This window comes from Giraffa tippelskirchi, chromosome 4, assembly GCF_054371585.1.
Source record: "Giraffa tippelskirchi isolate mGirTip1 chromosome 4, T2T-mGirTip1v1.2.pri, whole genome shotgun sequence".
NCBI lineage: Eukaryota > Metazoa > Chordata > Mammalia > Artiodactyla > Giraffidae > Giraffa > Giraffa tippelskirchi.
Genome location: NC_137278.1, coordinates 76021524 through 76039812, shown reverse-complemented (window position 1 = coordinate 76039812; position 18289 = coordinate 76021524). Strand labels below are relative to the sequence as shown.

Genomic DNA, 18289 nt, shown 5'->3' with positions numbered 1-18289 from the left:
TTTTCTGAAAATGAGAATGCAGTTTTCTTTTCCTAGCAACTATGAACTTCAGTTACATTAGGCAAAGGGCAGGGATTGCCTTATCTTGCAGAATAACCACTTTCTGCTTATCTGAAACAATGATAGACTTTGTACACTTAGACACTGAACAACATGTAAGAAGCCAAGAGACAATCCCCTTAGATGGTCCCTTTTGCATGTTAGTTGTCTCATGCAGGTTTTCCCACCTCCACTAAAGTTTATCTTTGTTTTATGAATTATAAAAGTAACATACACTCATGGTGAAAAAATCAAGACATAGAAGTATATAATATAGAAAATGGAAGTGTCCTGCCCTCTCTCCACCTAGTTGCCTTTCTCATTTGACACATATAACACTATTATTTTTGTTGGCTGCCTACAAAGTCAGGTGTCAGTGAGCACTGAGGTATTTAATCAATCCTTACTGTGAGATATCTAAGCCATTTCCAATTGCATGCCAATAGTGCAGTGAATCGGAGAAGGCAATGGCACCCCACTCCAGTACTCTTGCCTGGAAAATCCCATGGACGGAGGAGCCTGGTAGGCTACAGTCCATGGGGTCACTAATAGTCGGGCACGACTGAGCGACTTCACTTTCACTTTTCCCTTTCATGCACTGGATAAGGAAATGGCATCCCACTCCAGTATTCTTGCCTGGAGAATCCCAGGGACGGCGGAGCCTGGTGGGCTGCTGTCTATGGGGTCGCACAGAGTCGGACACGACTGAAGCGACTTAGCAGCAGCAGCAGCAGCAGCAGCAATGCAATGAATATCCTTCTGCTCTTCTCTATTGTGCTATATGATGAATTTCTAAAGGTATAATCACTGGGTCAAAGGATATGTACATTTTAAATATTGATACTTTGCTAACTTCAACCACAATTTGACAAGAGTTGAACAGCAAATGTTTAAAAATAAGATCATTTTTATATTCTTAAAGCATGCATGAATGTGAAAGTCACTCAATCATGTCTGACTCTTTGTGACTCCATGGACTATACAGTCCATGGAATTCTTCAAGCCAGAATACTGGAGTGGGTAGCTGTTCCCTTTTCCAAGGGATCTCCCAATCCAGGAATTAAACCCAAGTCTCCCGCATTGCAGGCATATTCTGTACCAGCTGAGTCACCAGGGAAGTCCAAGGAATGCATGTAACAATGCCTAATTTTGTTACTTGAAAGACAATTTGTATGCACTATTTAGAACATAATTTTGTCTAAAATTTTAATTCATCTCCAAGTACATAGAAACTCTGAAGACTACATTTCTAGAAAATACATCCCGAGTATAGTCATTTATAAAGTAGTTGTCAAGAAATTTTGAGAGTGATAATACTGTTATAAAGGATACACTGTTACACTGCAAAAATGCTAAGGCAGTTTTAAGGCTCCTAGTTTAAATTTTTAAGTTTTTTACTAGTAAAACATGTTTTTGTTTTAGGAACTGGAACAGTACAAAAGAAGTTCTTCCAAGTCTTGGAAACAAATTGAGCTTGACTCCTGAACCTAATTCAACTGTAATGTAACCTATTTCTTCTTTTCCAAATACAAGTAATATTTTATTAGTTAATATTACAGTAATAAGGGAGGAAAGTTTAGATGTGTAATTTATTAAAGGAAAAGTGGAATTTTTTTGTCTTAGTGCAATTCCTAAGATACTTTTAAGTCTCTTAAAAAAATTGTATAATTACATGCAATATTTTTTAAATAAAAAGAATCTTTCAGGACCTACCTTTAACATGTTTTTAAGTAGTGGATACTTGGTTCAGCATCTATAAGTTTCTGCTTATGTTTTCAGGAATATGAAATTAGGAGCATTTAGTAACAGTTGTAGGTATAAGGTTAAGCATTTATATTAGACACATTCCTTCTCTAAGGCATTCTCAGCTATGTCTGGTAGGAAAGTGGAATTGGGGTCACTTTCACAGGTATCATCATTTTACTCTAATTAATGGTGAAGCACAAGAAGCATCTGAAGTATTTATCTAAAAGCCACATACCTGAGGTGCAGTTAAGATGGTGGAGTAGTAGGACGTGAAGCTCCCCTTTTCCCACAAATGCAAAAATACATCTACATGTGGAAGGGTTCTTACAGAATATCTACTGAACACTGGCAGAATACCTCAGACTGCTGAAAAAGCAAGAAAATCTCCAGGTAACCAGATAGGAAAAAAGGTTAAAAAGAAAATGAGAAAGGAATCGGGATGGGACCTGCACCCCTGGGAGGGGGCTGTGGAAGACAAAGGGTTCCTGCACCCTGGGAAGCCCCATCACCAGCAAGATCTGCTGGGACAGAAGGCGAGCTTCAGAGCCTCAAAGGAGAATGCAGCAGCCAGAGTAGAAGAAAAACTGTACAGATGGTCATGGTGGCAACCTGAAACACAGGTCTGCCATTGTGGGCAGGGAGGGTGTTAGAACTCAGGCTTCAGAGATCAGACCTGGAGAGAGGACTAAGACTGGCTGTGCAGAAACAGCCTGGGAGATGGTGCTGAAATCTAGTGTGACCACAACTGAGGGTGTGAATGGAGGAAGCCCAGGCCATCTTAGAGGCCAGGTGTCATTGTTTGGGGGCGGGATCCACCATTGTAGCCTTTTTCTTTGTGCACAAACTCACAGAGGGCAGGACACCACCTGCGCTGGTTCCAGGGTTGGTTACAAACCACCAGCACCACCTCCCTTGCAAACTCTAGCAGTGATCATGACCGGCCTCCACTCCCGTTGCATGCTCCAGGGGTGCATCTGAGCCACCAACACCACCAAGGCTCCCAGGACTGGGCACCAGCTGCTGCATCTGCACACTCCCTATCAAGGTGATAACAACCAGCACATGCTGAGGAAAGACACAAACAGGCATCCACACTAAAAAGAGCCCTTGTACCAAATAGAGTAAATCCACACAAGCTAGACAAGGACACTCCAACATATAAATAGCCCTTCAAGACAACAGTAGATAATTGTTTCTTCTAAACTCAGAGTAAAAGAAATACAAGTAAAATGAAGACATAGAGGAACCACTCCCAGGTAAAAGACCAAGAGAATTCTCCTGAAAGAATAAATAATGAAACAGGCCTCTGCAGTCTAATAGACACCAATTTCAAAACGGAGGTAATGAAAATACTAAAGGCAGCAAGAGAAAAACAGAAAAAGAGTTACAAGGGAACCCCTATAAGGCTATTAGCTGATTTCTGTACAGAAATATTGCAGGCCAAAATCAAAGCTACAATGAGCTATCTCACACTGGTCAGAATGGCCATCATCAAAAAGTCTACAAGCAATAAATGCTGGAGAGGATATGGAGAAAAGGGAACCCTCTTTCACTGTTGGTGGGAATGCAAATTGATAACAACCACTGTGGAGTACAGTATGGAGATTTCTTAAAATCTAGAATGAAACTACCATACGACCCAGCAATCCCACTACTGGACATAAACCCTGAGGCAACCATAATTGAAAAAGACACATGTACCCCAATGTTCATTCCTGCACTATTTACAATACCTAGGACATAGAAGAAACCTAGATGTCCATAGATAGATGAATGGTTAATGAAGTTGCGGTACATATACACAATGGAATATTACCTTGCTATGAAAAGGAACACATTTGAGTCAGTTCCAGTGAGGTGGATGAACCTAGAGCCTATTATACAAAGTGAAGTAAGTTAGAGAAAGACAAATATTGTATATCAACACATATATATGGAATCTAGACAAGATAGTACCTATGATCCTACATGCAGGGCAGCAAAGGAGACACAGACATAAAGAACAGACTTTTGGACACATTGGGAGAAGGAAAGGGTGGGATAATTTGAGAGAATAGCATTAAAACATATACATTTCATGTGTAAAACAGCCAGTGGGAGTTTGATGTATGACACAGGAAACCCAAAGCCCATGCTCTGTGACAACCTAGAGGGATGGAGTGGGGAGGGAGGTGGGAGGAGGGTTCAAGAGGGAAGGGACATATGTATACCTATGGCTGATTCACAATGATGTATGGCAAAAACCATCACAATATTGTAAAGTAATAATCCTCCAACTGAAAATAAAAAAAATATTGCAGGCCAGAGGGGCATGGCAAGATACATTCAAAATACTGAAAGGGAAAAATCTGTAACCTAGAATACTCTGTTCAGCAAGATTATTATTTAAAATAGAAGGAGACAAAGAATTTCTCAAACAAGCAAAAACTAAAAGAATACAGCAATACTAAGCCTATCTTAAAGGAAATATTGAAAGGTCTTCTCTAAATAGAAAAGAAGAATCTGTCACAGTTGGAAAGTAAATCACTTCAATAATCCAGTACACAATTAAAAAATTCTATGAAAGTGATGATAACCACAATGAACAGCAAAAGGATGAACATGAAGATGTAAAAGAGGACATCAAAATCATAAAATGTGGGGAAGGGAGAGTAAGAACATATAATTTTGTTTTCCTCTAGAATGTGTTTGAGTCTCTATGACTACCAGTCCAAAGCAAGTAGATATAGAAAGGGATTAACATACTTGAAGAACGGGGTAGCTACAAATCAGAAACATACAACAGATTCATAAAACACCAAAAAGAAGAGCACACAAGTATAATACAAAAGAAATAAACCATAAAGGGAAAAAGGGAAAAGAAGAAATATAGTCAATGATAAAGTTTAAAATGGCAATAAATATATATCTTGAATACATATGTGTCAATAATTACCTTAAATGGCAATGGACTAAATGCTTCAATCAAATGACACAGGGTGGCAAATTGAATAAAAAACTTGAGCCTACGATATGCTGCCTACAGGAGTCCCACTTTAGGGCAACGAACACACATAGATAGGAAGTGAAGGGATGGGAAGAGAGTTCATGCAAGTGGAAATGACAAGAAAACAGGGGTCTCAATACCCATAGCAAAACAGACTTTAAAACAAGGGCCATAAAGAAAAAGAAGGAACTAGACAATGATAAAAGGATCAGTACAACAAGAGGATTTTACACTTGTCAGCCTAGATGCACCTAACGTAGGAGTACCCTAATACATAAATACTAACAGACATAAGGGGAGAAATAGACAGGAATACAATAAGTAGGACACTTCAACACCTCACTCATATCAATGGACAGATCTTCTAGACAGAATAAGGAACAAAGATCATAAGTGATACAATAGAACAGTTAGACTTAATTGACATTATCAGGACATTACATCCAAAAAACCCCACAGAATACACAATCTTTTCTAGTGCTCATGGAACATTCTCTAGGACTAACCACATACTGGGCTTCCCTGGTGGCTCAGCTGGTAAAGAATCCACCTGCAATGCAGGAGACCTGGGTTGGGAAGATCCCCTGGAGAAGGGAATAGCTACCCACTCCAGTATTCTGGCCACATATTAGGGCACAAAACAAGCCTCAACAAACTTAAGGGTATAGAAATTATCTCAGGTGTCTTTTCTGACCACAAAAACATAGAACTAGAAATTAACCACAGAAAAAGAAATGAGAAAAAAAGATTACATGGAGATTAAACAACATGCTACTAAAAAACCAATGGATCATCAATGAAAGCAATTAAAAAATACCTTGAGACAAATGACAATGAAAACATAGCCATACAAAATCAGTAGGATGCAGCAAAAACAGTTCTTAGAGACAAGTTCATAGTAATACAGGCCTTCCAAAGAAAAAAAAAGAAAAATCTCAAGTAACCTAATCTACCATTTAAAAGAATCAAAAAGGAAGAACAAACAAAACCTAAAGTCAGAGGTAGGAAATAATAAAGATCAGAGAGGAAATAAAAGATCTTTAAAAAATAAATAGAAAAAAAATATCGATAAAACCAAGAGCAAGTTCTCTGAAGGGATAATAAGATTAACACATCTCTGGCCAGGCTGGCCAAGGTAAAAAGAGAGAGAACCCAAATAAGCACATTAAGAAATTAAAAAGGAAACACAAAAACAAAAATATGGATCATTGGCACAAAATAGCCCAGAAATAAACCCATACACCTATGGCCAATTAATCTTTGACAAAGGAGGCGTGTGTATGTGCTAAGTCGTTTTAGTCCTGTCTGACTCTTTGCAACCCTATGGACTGTAGCCCATCAGGCTCCTCTCTCCATGGAATTCTCCAGGCAAGAATGCCATGCTCTCTTCCAGGAGAAGCCATACAATGTGAAAAAGACCGTGTCTTCAGCAAGTGGTGTTGAGAAAGTTGGACAACCACATGTAAATTAATGTAGTTACAACACACCCTCTCACCATACACACACACACACACACACACACACACACACATACACACACACACAAATCAAAACGGCTTAAACATGAGACATGACACCATAAAACTCCTAGAAAAGATCATAGGCAACACAGTCTCTGGCATAAATCATACCAACGTTTTCCTAGGTCAGTCTCCCAAAGCAATAGAAATAAAAACAAAAATAAACAAATGGGACCTAATCAGAGTTACAAGCTTTTGAACAGTAAAAGAAACCACAAACAAAATGTAAAAACAGCCTACAGGATGGGAGAAAAATTTGCAAAAGAAGTGACCAACAAGGGCCTAATTTCCAAAATATATAAACAACTCACACAACTGAACAATGACAAAAAAACAACCTAATCAAAAAAATGGGCAGAAAATATAGACATCTCTCCAAAGAAGAAATACAGATGGCAAATAGGCACGTAAATAGATGCTTAGTTCAGTTTAGTCACTCAGTCGTATCTGACATTTTGTGACCCCATGGACTCAGCATGCCAGGCTTCCCTGTTCGTCACCAACTCCCAAAGCTTACTTAAACTCACTTCCATTGAGTCGGTGATGCCATCCAACCATCTCATCCTCTGTCGTCCGCTTCTCCTCCCACCTTCAATCTTTCCCAGCATCAGGATCTTTGCAAATGAGTCAGTTGTTTGCATCAGGTGGCCAAAGTATTGGAGTTTCAGCTTCAGCATCAGTCCTTCCAGTGAAGATTCAGGTCTGATTTCCTTTAGGATGAACTGGTTGGAGATCTCCGTGCAGTCCAAGGGACTCTCAAGAGTCTTCTCCAACACCACAGTTCAAAAGCATCAATTCTTCAGCTCTCAGTTTTCTTTATAGTCCAACTCTCACATCCATACATGACCACTGGAAAAACCATAGCTTTGACTAGATGTACCTTTGTTGGCAAAGTAATGTCTCCGCTTTTTAATACACTGTCTAGGTTGGTCATAACTTTTCTTCCAAGGAGCAAGCGTCTTTTAATTTCATGGCTGCAGTCACCATCTGAAGTGATTTTGGAGCCCCCCAAAATAAAGTCTGTCACTGTTTCCACCGTTTCCCCATCTATTTGCATGAAGTGATGGGACTGGATGCCATGATCTTAGTTTTCTGAATGTTGAGTTTCAAGCCAACTTTTTCACTCTTCTCTTTCGCCTTCATCAAGAGGCTCTTTAGTTCTTCTTCACTTTCTGCCATAAGTGTGATGTCATCTGCATATCTGAGGTTATTGATATTTCTCCTGGCAATCTTGATTCCAGCTTGTGCTTCATCCAGCCCAGCATTTCCCATGATGCACCCTGCATATAAGTTAAATAAGCACGGTGACAATATACAGCCTTGATGTACTCCTTTCCTGATTTGGAAACAGTCTGTTGTTCCATGTCCAGTTCTAACTGTTGCCTCTTGACCTGCACACAGATTTCTCAGGAAGCAGGTCAGGTGGTTTGGTATTCCCATCTCTTTCAGAATTTTCCATAGTGTTGTGATCCACACGGTCAAAGGCTTTGGCATAGCCAATAAAGCAGAAGTAGATGTTTTTCTGGAACTCTCTTGCTTTTTCAGTGATCCAACGGATGTTGGCAATTTGATCTCTGGTTCCTCTGCCTTTTCTAAATCCAGCTTGAACATCTGGAAGTTCACAGTTCATGTACTGTTGAAGCCTGGCTTGGAGAATTTTGAGCATTACTTTACTAGCATGTGAGATGAGTGCATTGTGTGATAGTGTGAGCATTCTTTGGCATTGCCTTTCTTTGGGATTGGAATGTAAACTGACCTTTTCCAGTCCTGTGGCCACTACTGAGTTTTCCAAATTTGCTGGCATATTGAGTGCAGCACTTTCACAGCATCATCTTTTAGGATTTGAAATAGCTCAACTAGAATTCCATTGCCTCCACCAGCTTTGTTCATAGTGATGCTTCCTAAGGCCCACTTGTCTTCACATTCCAGGATGTCTGGCTCTAGGTGAGTGATCACACCATCGTGATTATCTGGGTCATGAAGATCTTTTCTGTACAGTTCTTCTGTGTATTCTTGTCACCTCTTCTTAATATCTTCTGCTTCTGTTAGGTCCATACCATTTCTGTCTTTTAGTGAGCCCATCTTTGCATGAGATGTTCCCTTGGTATCTCTAATTTTCTTGAAGAGACCTCTAGTCTTCCCCATTCTATTGTTTTCCTCTATTTCTTTGCACTGATCACTGAGGAAGGCTTTCTTATCTCTCGTTGCTATTGTTTTGAACTCTGCATTCAAATGGGTCTCTCTGTCCTTTTCTCCTTTGCTTTTCGCTTCTCTTTTCACAGCTGTTTATAAGATGCTCAATAGTACAAATAATAGATGTTCAATACTGCTAATTTTTAGAGAAATGCAAATAAAAACAATGAAGTAACATTTCACACTGATCAGAATGACCATCATTAAAAAGCCTACAAATAACAAATGCTGGAGTGGGTGTGGAGAAAAGGGAACCTTCCTACACTGTTGGTGGGACTGTAAGTTGGTGCAGCCATTGTGGAGAACAGCATGGAGGTTCCTCAGAAAACTGAAAACAGAATTCCCGTATGATTTAGCAATCCCACTCCTGAGCATATTCCCAGACAAAACTATAATTAGGAAGACACATGCAGCCCGATGTTCACAGCAGCAATATTCACAATAACTAAGATACAGAAATGGCCTAAACATCCAGTGACAACGAATGGATAAAGAAGAATTGGCACATATATACAATGGAATACTACTCAGCCATAAAAAAGAATAAAATAATGCCATTTACAGCAACATGGATGCAACTAGAGATTATCATACTAAGTGGAGCAAGTCAGAAAGAGAAAGACAAATACCATATGATATCACTTATATGTAGAATCTAAAATATGACACAAATGAACCTATCTATGAAACAGAAACAGACTCAGGAACATAGAGAATAGACTGGTAGTTGCCAAGGGGGAAAGGGCAGTAGGGGAGGGGTGGACTGGGAGTTTGGGGTTAGCAGGTGCAAACTGGTATATATAGAATGGATAAAAAACAAAGTCCTACTGTATAGTACAGGGAACTATATTCAGTATCTTGTGATATACTGTATCTAATATATATATGTATATATACACACACACAACTCAATCACTTTGCTGTACAACAGAAACTAACAACACTGTAAGTCAACTATACTTCAGTTAAAAAAAAAAAAAAAGGGCTTCCCTGGTAGGGCAGTGGTTAAGAATTTGCCATACAATGCAAGGGATATAGGTTCAAGATCCCACATGCTGCAGAGCAACTAAACCTGTGTGCCACAACTACTGAGCCCACATGCCCTAGAGCCCCTGCTCCGCAATGAGAAGCCCGCACACCACAATGAAGAGTAGCCCCTGCTCACCACAGCTAGAGAAAGCCCATATGCAGCAACGAAGACCCACCACAGCCAAAAAAGTGAAATACATCTTTTTTTTTAAAAAAAAGAAAATACATTCCTGAATCCCCACAGCCAGAGATCCTCAATCAGTGGGTCTGGAATGAGGTTTAGTAATCTGCATTTTTCATCAGTACCACTGGTGATTCTGACATACTTAGAGTACAACTTTTTGAAGAACAGACAAATTTAAGGAAATACTCTATCAATCAGCAGACCAAAACTGTATGAGTTGGTAATAACCAAGATCATTTCCAAGGTAGGATAGGCTTTAAGAAGCCTTCTAATTTCTGGAGACGTATCTGCTAGCCAAGTTCAGTTGGAGTAAGCATAACTGCTGTCATCAAACAGGAAAGTAAGTTATCCCATGTTCTTCCATTTCCGCTATAAAATATGTTAACTTTACTATGCCATGCACCCAGCTTTAAATAAGCATTTACTAACCTTAAGAACACAAAGATTGATGAGTGGTATCGGAGTGGACAGCAAACTACCCTGTTATAGCAATGAAATATAAGTTCTTAAACTAGTGACAGTCAGTGCATATGGTTGCAGTCCTCCGGAAAACAGAATTTTCCCCATGTCTCCAAGGAACTACAGTCATAGAAACAGACAGGCATCTTTCTTGAGTACTGCAAAGAAAGAGCTCCCTTTAACACTGAATGTTAGGATCTCAGAAATATCACTGACTTGGTGGAAACAGGATTTTGTATGATTTGATTTTCTTACACATCACTGTCCATTTTTAGCTTGAGCAACCATCACATGTTGAAAGTCACTGTGTTTTTCTAAGATAGTGTCACTAACATTTAACAGCTGGAAGTCACGTGCTATGTCAGTTTTCCAAATGTTTCTGAACTAGAATGAAATTCCATCTGCATATGAATAGTAGAAAAATGTTTCCACTTAGATTGTACACCCATATCTTTAGTAAGTTGAAATCAGTGATTTCAGAAGAGGTTCCCGTGGGACTCTCTTTGAACTGCTTTAATAGATTATCATCTCCAGAACTGTCTATAACTGATGTGACATATATAATCTGTAAGGCATTGTGTAACTATTATACCATAATCATCAGTGTCAAAGACCTTTTATAAAAACTGACAATACTATTTTGGTAATTTACCAGTGTCTCCAGATTCTTGAATACTGTTCTGAGAAACAGAATTTTACCATGGTTTCCTTAATAAAATGATCTTTCTCACTATAATGTGAGATATTTCAAATACTATAATTTATCATTCTTTACAAGTTAGGTCACAGTAACTGAACAAGTTCATGTGCTCTCTAAGATAGTCTCATTCAAAGTTACCATGGTAACATGGAGACAGTTTCATTTCAGACTTGTACATGAATTATTTGAAGATCAGAAAGATAATCCATCATTTAGTCCAGAACCCACTTTTAATAATCTATATACAAAATTTGATCCTTAAAAATATGTACTGATCAGCATTCTTTTAATTCAAGAACATGAATTCCCAGCACGAAACTCTGCTCTTCTTAGTGTAAATGTTGCGTCAGTTGAGCATCTTTTCTATGTGGACTTAATTTTTTTTTTTTCTTATGTGGACTTTAAATAACAGCTGCTCTCTAACCTTAAAAAGGTCATTTCTCAGTTCATGCATACACTTTATCTAGTAACATTTAATTTTGTAAGTAACCTAAGTTGACAGTGAAAAATAGCAAACTATTTTTGTCTAGTGTGCTGTTTTCAGTTCAGCCTATTCCTGCCATTTTTCATTTTTAACCCTCAATAAAATCAGTGGATGCTCTGTGTCAGGGGTCTTCACTCACCATCTATCCAACATCCTCTCCATGTGACTAGGTAACTTATCTGGACTTGGACACATAAATATGGGTTTTGAAATGATAATGAAACCATTTTTACCCAATTCTGTGTGATGCTTTGCTTCAGTGAAACAACTCTTTTTCTGTTACTTACAGCTGATAATATTCAAATATTTTCTTTTTTACCAAGTCCTTTATCAAATGTAAGCATAATCTTTGACCTATTTTTTCTGTGTCTAGAACAAAGACAAACAGTCACACTAGTCTCCCATAACTTTATGAATTATTATTTACATCTTTGAACCTGCTCCATCACAATTTCCAAATAACACATGTCCCTCCAAGTTGGAATAGCATTGCAGGCCTGCATGGATCCAATGGGCACAGATGGAGTCTTAATGGTTAAAAGACTTACAACGTACTACTGAGAATCATGTGGCATTCTTACTTCAGAAATTCAAAGGAGTCATGTATATCTAGGAGCTTAAGTTCCATTTCGTAGCAGTGTCCTTTACTATCTGCTAATGAGATAATCCCTTATTTTAAAAACAATTATTCCTAGGATGACAAGAGCTGGGATAAATGAATACAAAATGAGAAAATTTGCTGTGAATCTGGATGTTGCACCTGGGCAGTTTCTCTCAATGAACTGAGCTCCTTGAGTGATGGTACACATTGGGTTAGTTGACACAGAAGCATTTGAGTGGCCTGCCAGGGAAAAGATTGACAGTGTCAGATATGGTACTTCCAAGATAATTTAATCCACATGTGTTTACCAAATGCCCATTAAATGCTTAGTATTCTGCTAAGTACCCTTCTTCATAAAGATACAGGACTTTTTAGAGAGCCCAGAATTCATTATTAGATGAAGCAATAGTGAGTGTTGGGAGCCTTGAAGGTGGAAATGAGTTTGTTCCCATTTTGGGTATATATTCATTACCCAAATGAATGAATAGTACTGATAAAAATTATGATCACTTAGCATTGAGTATCCCAAGGTTACTAACGTTACCACCTAGAGAGATTTAAAACAACCATGACATTCTGCCTTGTTCTTTCGTTGTCTTCACAGAGTGGCCTGGGGTTTCCAATGGCCAGGAGGGCCTTGCTGTATTCCCACTGCCCTCTTGTGGGATTAGGGAACAGACTTGTGCCAAAAATGGCTTCACTCAGCTGCATACTCTGTACATTTGGGGGGAACAGGAAGCCACTGCAGCCTGTTTCAATCTGTTCAGTAGGTATAGGAACTGATTCCATCCAGAATATATTAGAATTTACTTCAGTGTATGTTAAATCTGTCATTTTCTAAAAGCATCAGAATGCCCCTAAGCTGCTGACCTTTGACAAGTGATTAGCTTGATGAATGCTTACTATTTTAAAAATCAGAGAAAATGTTAGACTCTTCAAAGCAAAGTTTTAAATCTATTTTACATTTTACAATAGTTTTTTACTTAAAAAATACATTCCCTCAAGAAATTGTGTTTTCAAATGAATATATAAAAATAAATTCCAAAATAGAATACTTACCACAAGTGAAATTCTGTCCATAGAACTCATTGACTACGAGAATCTCAGAGCAATATTTTTGGAATGTAAAATAACCGAGGATTTTAAAAGGAATAGGCATCTCTTGTATGTTTCTTAAGAAAAAGCAAAAAGAAAGAAAGATAAACTTCAATAGGCTTTGGTAACAGTCCTACCAAATGAAAAGAAAGGCAACCCTTATGTTTCCCAAAAGGAATGTACATAGGTTTTCATCTCTCATGATAAAAATTATGCTTATTACAAAAAGTTCCAACAACACTAAGAAGTATAGAGAAATACCAGCAGAAATAATTGCTGTTAACATTTTGGTGATATATGTAATACCTATATTTATAACATTTTACATAAATGGAAATCAACCTACTCATCCTCTTTCCTAACCTGCTTTTTCAAACAAACATGTAGCTCAGATATCCTTTCAAGTCAGTAAGCATAGCACTGCATCATTTTTAATCACAGCTTGGTGGTCCACTATAGAAGAAACCTTAATTTAACACACCCCTGATGATGGGCTGGTATTTAATTTTATTGTTAGGCACCACTGATATAAACAGAAAAGAAACTAACAGTAACACATCACATTAGAGGAGGATATTTGTGATTAAATAGACCTGAGCGTGCTAGAGTATGAAGTGAGAACTGAACTGTAACACAAGGGATGGAGAGAACCAGCAGACACTCACTGTGAAACCTATTTCAGGAGAAACCTCATGCTGGCCTGTGCCCTTCTTGGTTCACTCTATAGCTTCTATCAATCAACAAATATGTATTAAATTCTTTCTGTTTGCAAGGCACTAATTCAGGGTGCTTAAGGAGTTCAACAGACGTACCCTACCCCTAAGGACTCATAATGGAGTTGGGAGACATAGATTATATATCCTTAAGACTATAAAAATACACAGTGGTGAACAATTTGTGCTTAGAAAGTATAGAAAAACAGTACCAAGTGTCCATGATATTCTTGTATTTAGTATTTACGGTTTCACCAAGTGATCCCTGACTTTCAGTTATTGACAATGTTCTGAGGCATGAAATTGACTTAGCCACATTGAGAGGTGGCTAATTGGAAAGGATAGATGGGAGTCTGGGGAAGAGGAAGGACACTAGGACGGCAGCACAGTATGAGCACAGGCCTGTGTGACTGAATGGGCTAGAAAGGCTCGAGCAGAGGATCTGAACTGGGAGCAATGGGAGGTGAGTTGAGAATGGTAGCCATGACCAGCTGTTTTCAGGGCCTTGTAGGGGCTTGCCATTGAAGGACCATGAAACGATCACATGTCAATCAGTGTTTTAAGAGTATCAATGTGGCACCAGCACGTAGCATGGACCAGAATAAGGACAGAGGAGGAACAGCAATGAAGGGAGCAGGCTACAGCAGAAGTTCAAGGGTGAGATGACAAAGGCCTGGAACAGGATGATGGCCAGGAGAGGACAGCTGCCCAGCTGGCTGGAGTGTGAGGAGATAGGAACCGTGGGTCTTTGTCCTGTACTGCACCCCACAGGGCAAATGCAAAGGCCCCACATGCATTTGTGATTTGACAGCGGGGAAGAAAACCAATGTGATCTGGTCACTGATCCAGTGTACAGGTAAGTCCAAGAAGAGAGTGGTCATTCATTTATTTACTCAGTCCAAATATATTTTTGCAAACCTAATTGGTTAAAGGCCTTGGGCCAGCCACTGAGAGAAGCTGTAATGATGAATGAGATACAGCTGCTGCCCTCAAGATGCTGACAGTCTATCTAAAGAAGACTGCAACATGAGCAGTGAGACTTAACAAAGGGGCCTGTCAGAGACAGCTTGTCCTGCCAAGGCAATGGCAGGCAGGCTTTGTGCAGGTGCAGAGGGGGACAAATTGATCAGTGAAAGACACAGGAGGAAAACCAGGCAGTGACACAGAAGTCCTCACAATACATCCAAGAGGGAGGAACCACAGACCCAAATTTATTGACATGGGACCATCCACAAGGGTGAAAAAATCATGCATACCTTACTCTTTCACAACAGTATGAGCTTATTTTAATTAAAGATTACATAAGAGTCTAGCAAAATACACAACAAAATTTAACTCTGGGCTGTGATACTTCAGGTAAATAACTTACTTAATATGTTTCTACATTGTGTGTATTTTTTCCCCAAAGAACCTGCATTCTTTTGTAAGGAGAAAGAACAAAGCTATTTCCACTTGAATTCAAAGGAAGAGGGAGCCAAAGAGGCAAATGTTGTAGGCAGTCAGCCAGGAAAGATGAGTTGAAGGAAAAATATAAACTCAATGACTAAGACGTTGATATGGCCTTCAGGAGTAGTTTCACCCCAATGATGGGGGTGGAACCCAGGTGAAGCCTTGGGATATTGAGGTTTTGCAAAGAACTCAAAAGCATTTTGGTAATGTTAGCCACTGCCTCCCTCTTAAGAACAATTAGTCCCCTCTTCCTATAAACCAAACACATAACGATTCAAATAAGAAAGAGGAAATGCTGCTGAAGGTTGGGTCTGTAACTTGCGGGCTTGATTTCATGCCATTGGGGTGACTGGATCCTGTGCATTTTTCATAGATGTGAACAAGCCACTTAAGCCACATAGGCAAATACAATGTCATGGTGTCACTGCACAAAAATATCTCCTTAACTGGCCAAAACCTAGCTCACTTTGCTTAACGGTATCTCACCTTTTATAAGTCACTACAGTTCATGAAGTGTTTCCACACTGATGACCTCATTCGAGTCTCATGTTCCCTTGAGACAGAGAGGGGCTGAGATCATTGTCTGCATCTTATAAACGAAACTAAATAAGATGGAAAAGCGACTTGCCAATAGTCACTTGGCAGCTGAGAGGTAGGAGGAAGACTCTGACTTCAGGGAGCCACATGCTTCCTGAGAGGTTCTTCGCAGTGTGAGCAGAACAAAGTCAAGTCTGAGCTTAGTTTCCTTACCTGAACATGGATTGCTCTGAGCTAAATAAGTAAACAAAGAAATGTGATTACGTGTAATAGCTGCTCAGTAGCTTTTGTGTTTGGTTTTTAAGTCAAAGAAATAGCCGTCTTCACGTTTGCTCAGGGACCCATAGTTTGCTTACTAGATCCAACTCACATCAACCACCAGGGACCACTTTCACCCTCCTAAAATTTTCCACCCTTCCTACTACTACTTTTTAAAAATACATGTATGTGTGCATGTGTATTTTTTTCTTGGTTATAAAATAATGCTTGTCCATTATAGAAAGTTCACAAAATAGAGGAAAAGATAAAGAAAAATTAAAATGAATGTCACCCAGAGATAACTACTGTTAACATTTGGTGCATGTCCTTCTGGTCCTGATACTTTCTTCAGCAGTCTCTTACCTGGTGGGCTCTTTTCTTATCTGACTATTCTAACTCCCTTAAAATACCTGGGAATTGAGAGCTGGAATAGAAACACAACAGTGCCAGGGGAAGAAATGGACTAAATGCGTGCTAATTAGCCTGTAATAGGCTGTGCTTCTGGAGGATAGCTTGGTTTTTCTTTTGCTATAATGGCTTATGACATATGAATCATATTGGTAACACACCTAAATCATCATTTCCTGAATCTCACTCTGAAGACATTTTATTGAATACACTGTAAACAGTTCAAAGTCTAAGCAATACTGATTAGTAAGTACTATACACACTCCGGACTGTGAGGTGATAAAGAGTATCACCACGCTCCTCTGGAATGCCTTACAATCATCATTAGTAGGTGGTCATTAACATCAAATCACACCAATCTAAATCGGTTGGTATTGTTAGATCTTACCTCACGAAGCCAGAGCCCATAAGCACCCCAGCAATGGAGAGCAGGGCCACCACGCTGTTGACCACATTTGGGTTTTGGATCACGCCAAGTAGCACAAGGCTTAGAAATTCACCAATTAAGTGGGGGGCCAAGAGAGCAACAGAGAAATATCCAAATCTGGCAGCCTCAGGGTATAAGGCCAGAGTCCTAGAAAAACATAAGGTCTTTAGTTCCTCTCCAAGGTTATCATATAAGAAAAACTGCACAGTTGCCTTCTAGGAATAAATCCATGGTAGTTAGTGGGTGGGAAGAGTCTGCAGGGCAAGCCAACCCCCCCCCCTTTGAAAGGCCTTTACAGAGCCAGCATTTGAGACCATTTTGTCCTGCAAACTGTTCTGTTGGCCCCAAGTCAACTGAGCCCCCTTTTCCTTTTTTACAGCTGCTCAGCTCTCCCAGAAAAATACCACCACATAGACGATGGTCACAACTCACTGCAGGAAGTAGGGCTAAAGTGTCCAGGCTTCTCCATAAGCAACCACATTCTGCCTGGCCAGTGCTGCTCCCACCCTAATGCTAAGGACTCACAAAACTTGGTTCTCAGCCCCTCCTCCTGGGAGCCTCAATCCTGAATCCTGGGGTTATTGCCAGTAATGAGAACCCTTCACCGCTTTTCTGGGGAGGGAATTAGCCCTCCCCAGGCCCGTTCCATTCCATTCTTGTCTTCTTCTACCAAACCCTTCCACTGATTTGACCTTCATGTTCTTGTAAACAAGCTACCCTTATAACCCCTTATATTCCTTTCACCAAATAACATTTCCCTGGTGATAGCATGTCCTCAACAGCCCTCAGACATGGCTGCTCTTTCTCCCATTTGTAGAGTAAGGAGGAGGAGTGAGCATGTCTTAACATCCATCCGTCCCTACCATTCTTCAAGGTCACCTGCCTCTCCTCCTATACCAATCACGAAGTTTGCTTATACTATCACTTCTCTGCCCCAGTGCAGTCCTCTGTGACTTGTAAGGCATTGTCTCACTTTTCATGCTTTCATAGCTTCTGGACCAGGGTCAGTTTTGCACTCCTGGCCATCATTATTATCCTCAAGGTCTTTAATCTTGATAATTCATCAACACCAGTGCCTCCTAATTAGGTAACCTGATCAATTCCAGTGACTCCACCCATTTAATCTTGATCACTCACCAGGTTTTATATTTAAATGTTACTTGTTACTTAAAACTGTTCTATGTTAACCTGATTTCCCCATCTCTGGTCTAATCTGGAAACTTGATCTGTGAACTATCCAATTTTCTATAGTTTCATCTACTCTCAATCTAGTGGTTTTCCTCAATGGTCTTACTTAACCTGTCGTAAAATAACCATTCCTTGAGTCTGCTAACCTTTTAAGCAACTTCCCCCTCTTCATTCTATCCTATACCACCAAGTTTCTCCAACAGCATCTCCTTCTTCCATCTCACTCCTTCTTCCCTTGCAAACCTGACTTGCACCCCCACCACTCTGCTAAAG

At 39.6% G+C, this 18289-nt stretch overlaps 2 protein-coding genes across 5 annotated transcripts in view; one reads left to right on the top strand and one right to left on the bottom strand.

Moving 5' to 3' along the window:
• Positions 1-9913, top strand: part of DYNC2LI1 (dynein cytoplasmic 2 light intermediate chain 1) — a 47477-nt gene extending 37564 nt beyond the window's left edge. For 2 of the 3 annotated variants that reach the window (XM_081591964.1, XM_081591962.1), the window contains one exon: positions 1462-1758. In XM_081591964.1, the coding sequence (XP_081448090.1) occupies positions 1462-1524 (63 nt within the window). In that variant the 3' untranslated portion in view covers positions 1525-1758. Of the gene's footprint in view, positions 1-1461; positions 1759-9865 lie in introns of those variants that run through there. The other variant, XM_081591963.1, reaches the window with a different exon arrangement.
• A 1818-nt stretch (positions 9914-11731) lies between these two features.
• ABCG5 (ATP binding cassette subfamily G member 5) overlaps positions 11732-18289 on the bottom strand; it is a 42044-nt gene continuing 35486 nt past the window's right edge. For both annotated transcript variants that reach the window (XM_081591957.1, XM_081591958.1), the window contains 3 exons: positions 16790-16975; positions 13001-13113; positions 11732-12181 (listed from right to left, as the gene is read on the bottom strand). In XM_081591957.1, coding sequence (XP_081448083.1) covers positions 11988-12181; positions 13001-13113; positions 16790-16975 — 493 coding nt within the window. In that variant the 3' untranslated portion in view covers positions 11732-11987. The remainder of the gene's footprint in view (positions 12182-13000; positions 13114-16789; positions 16976-18289) is intronic.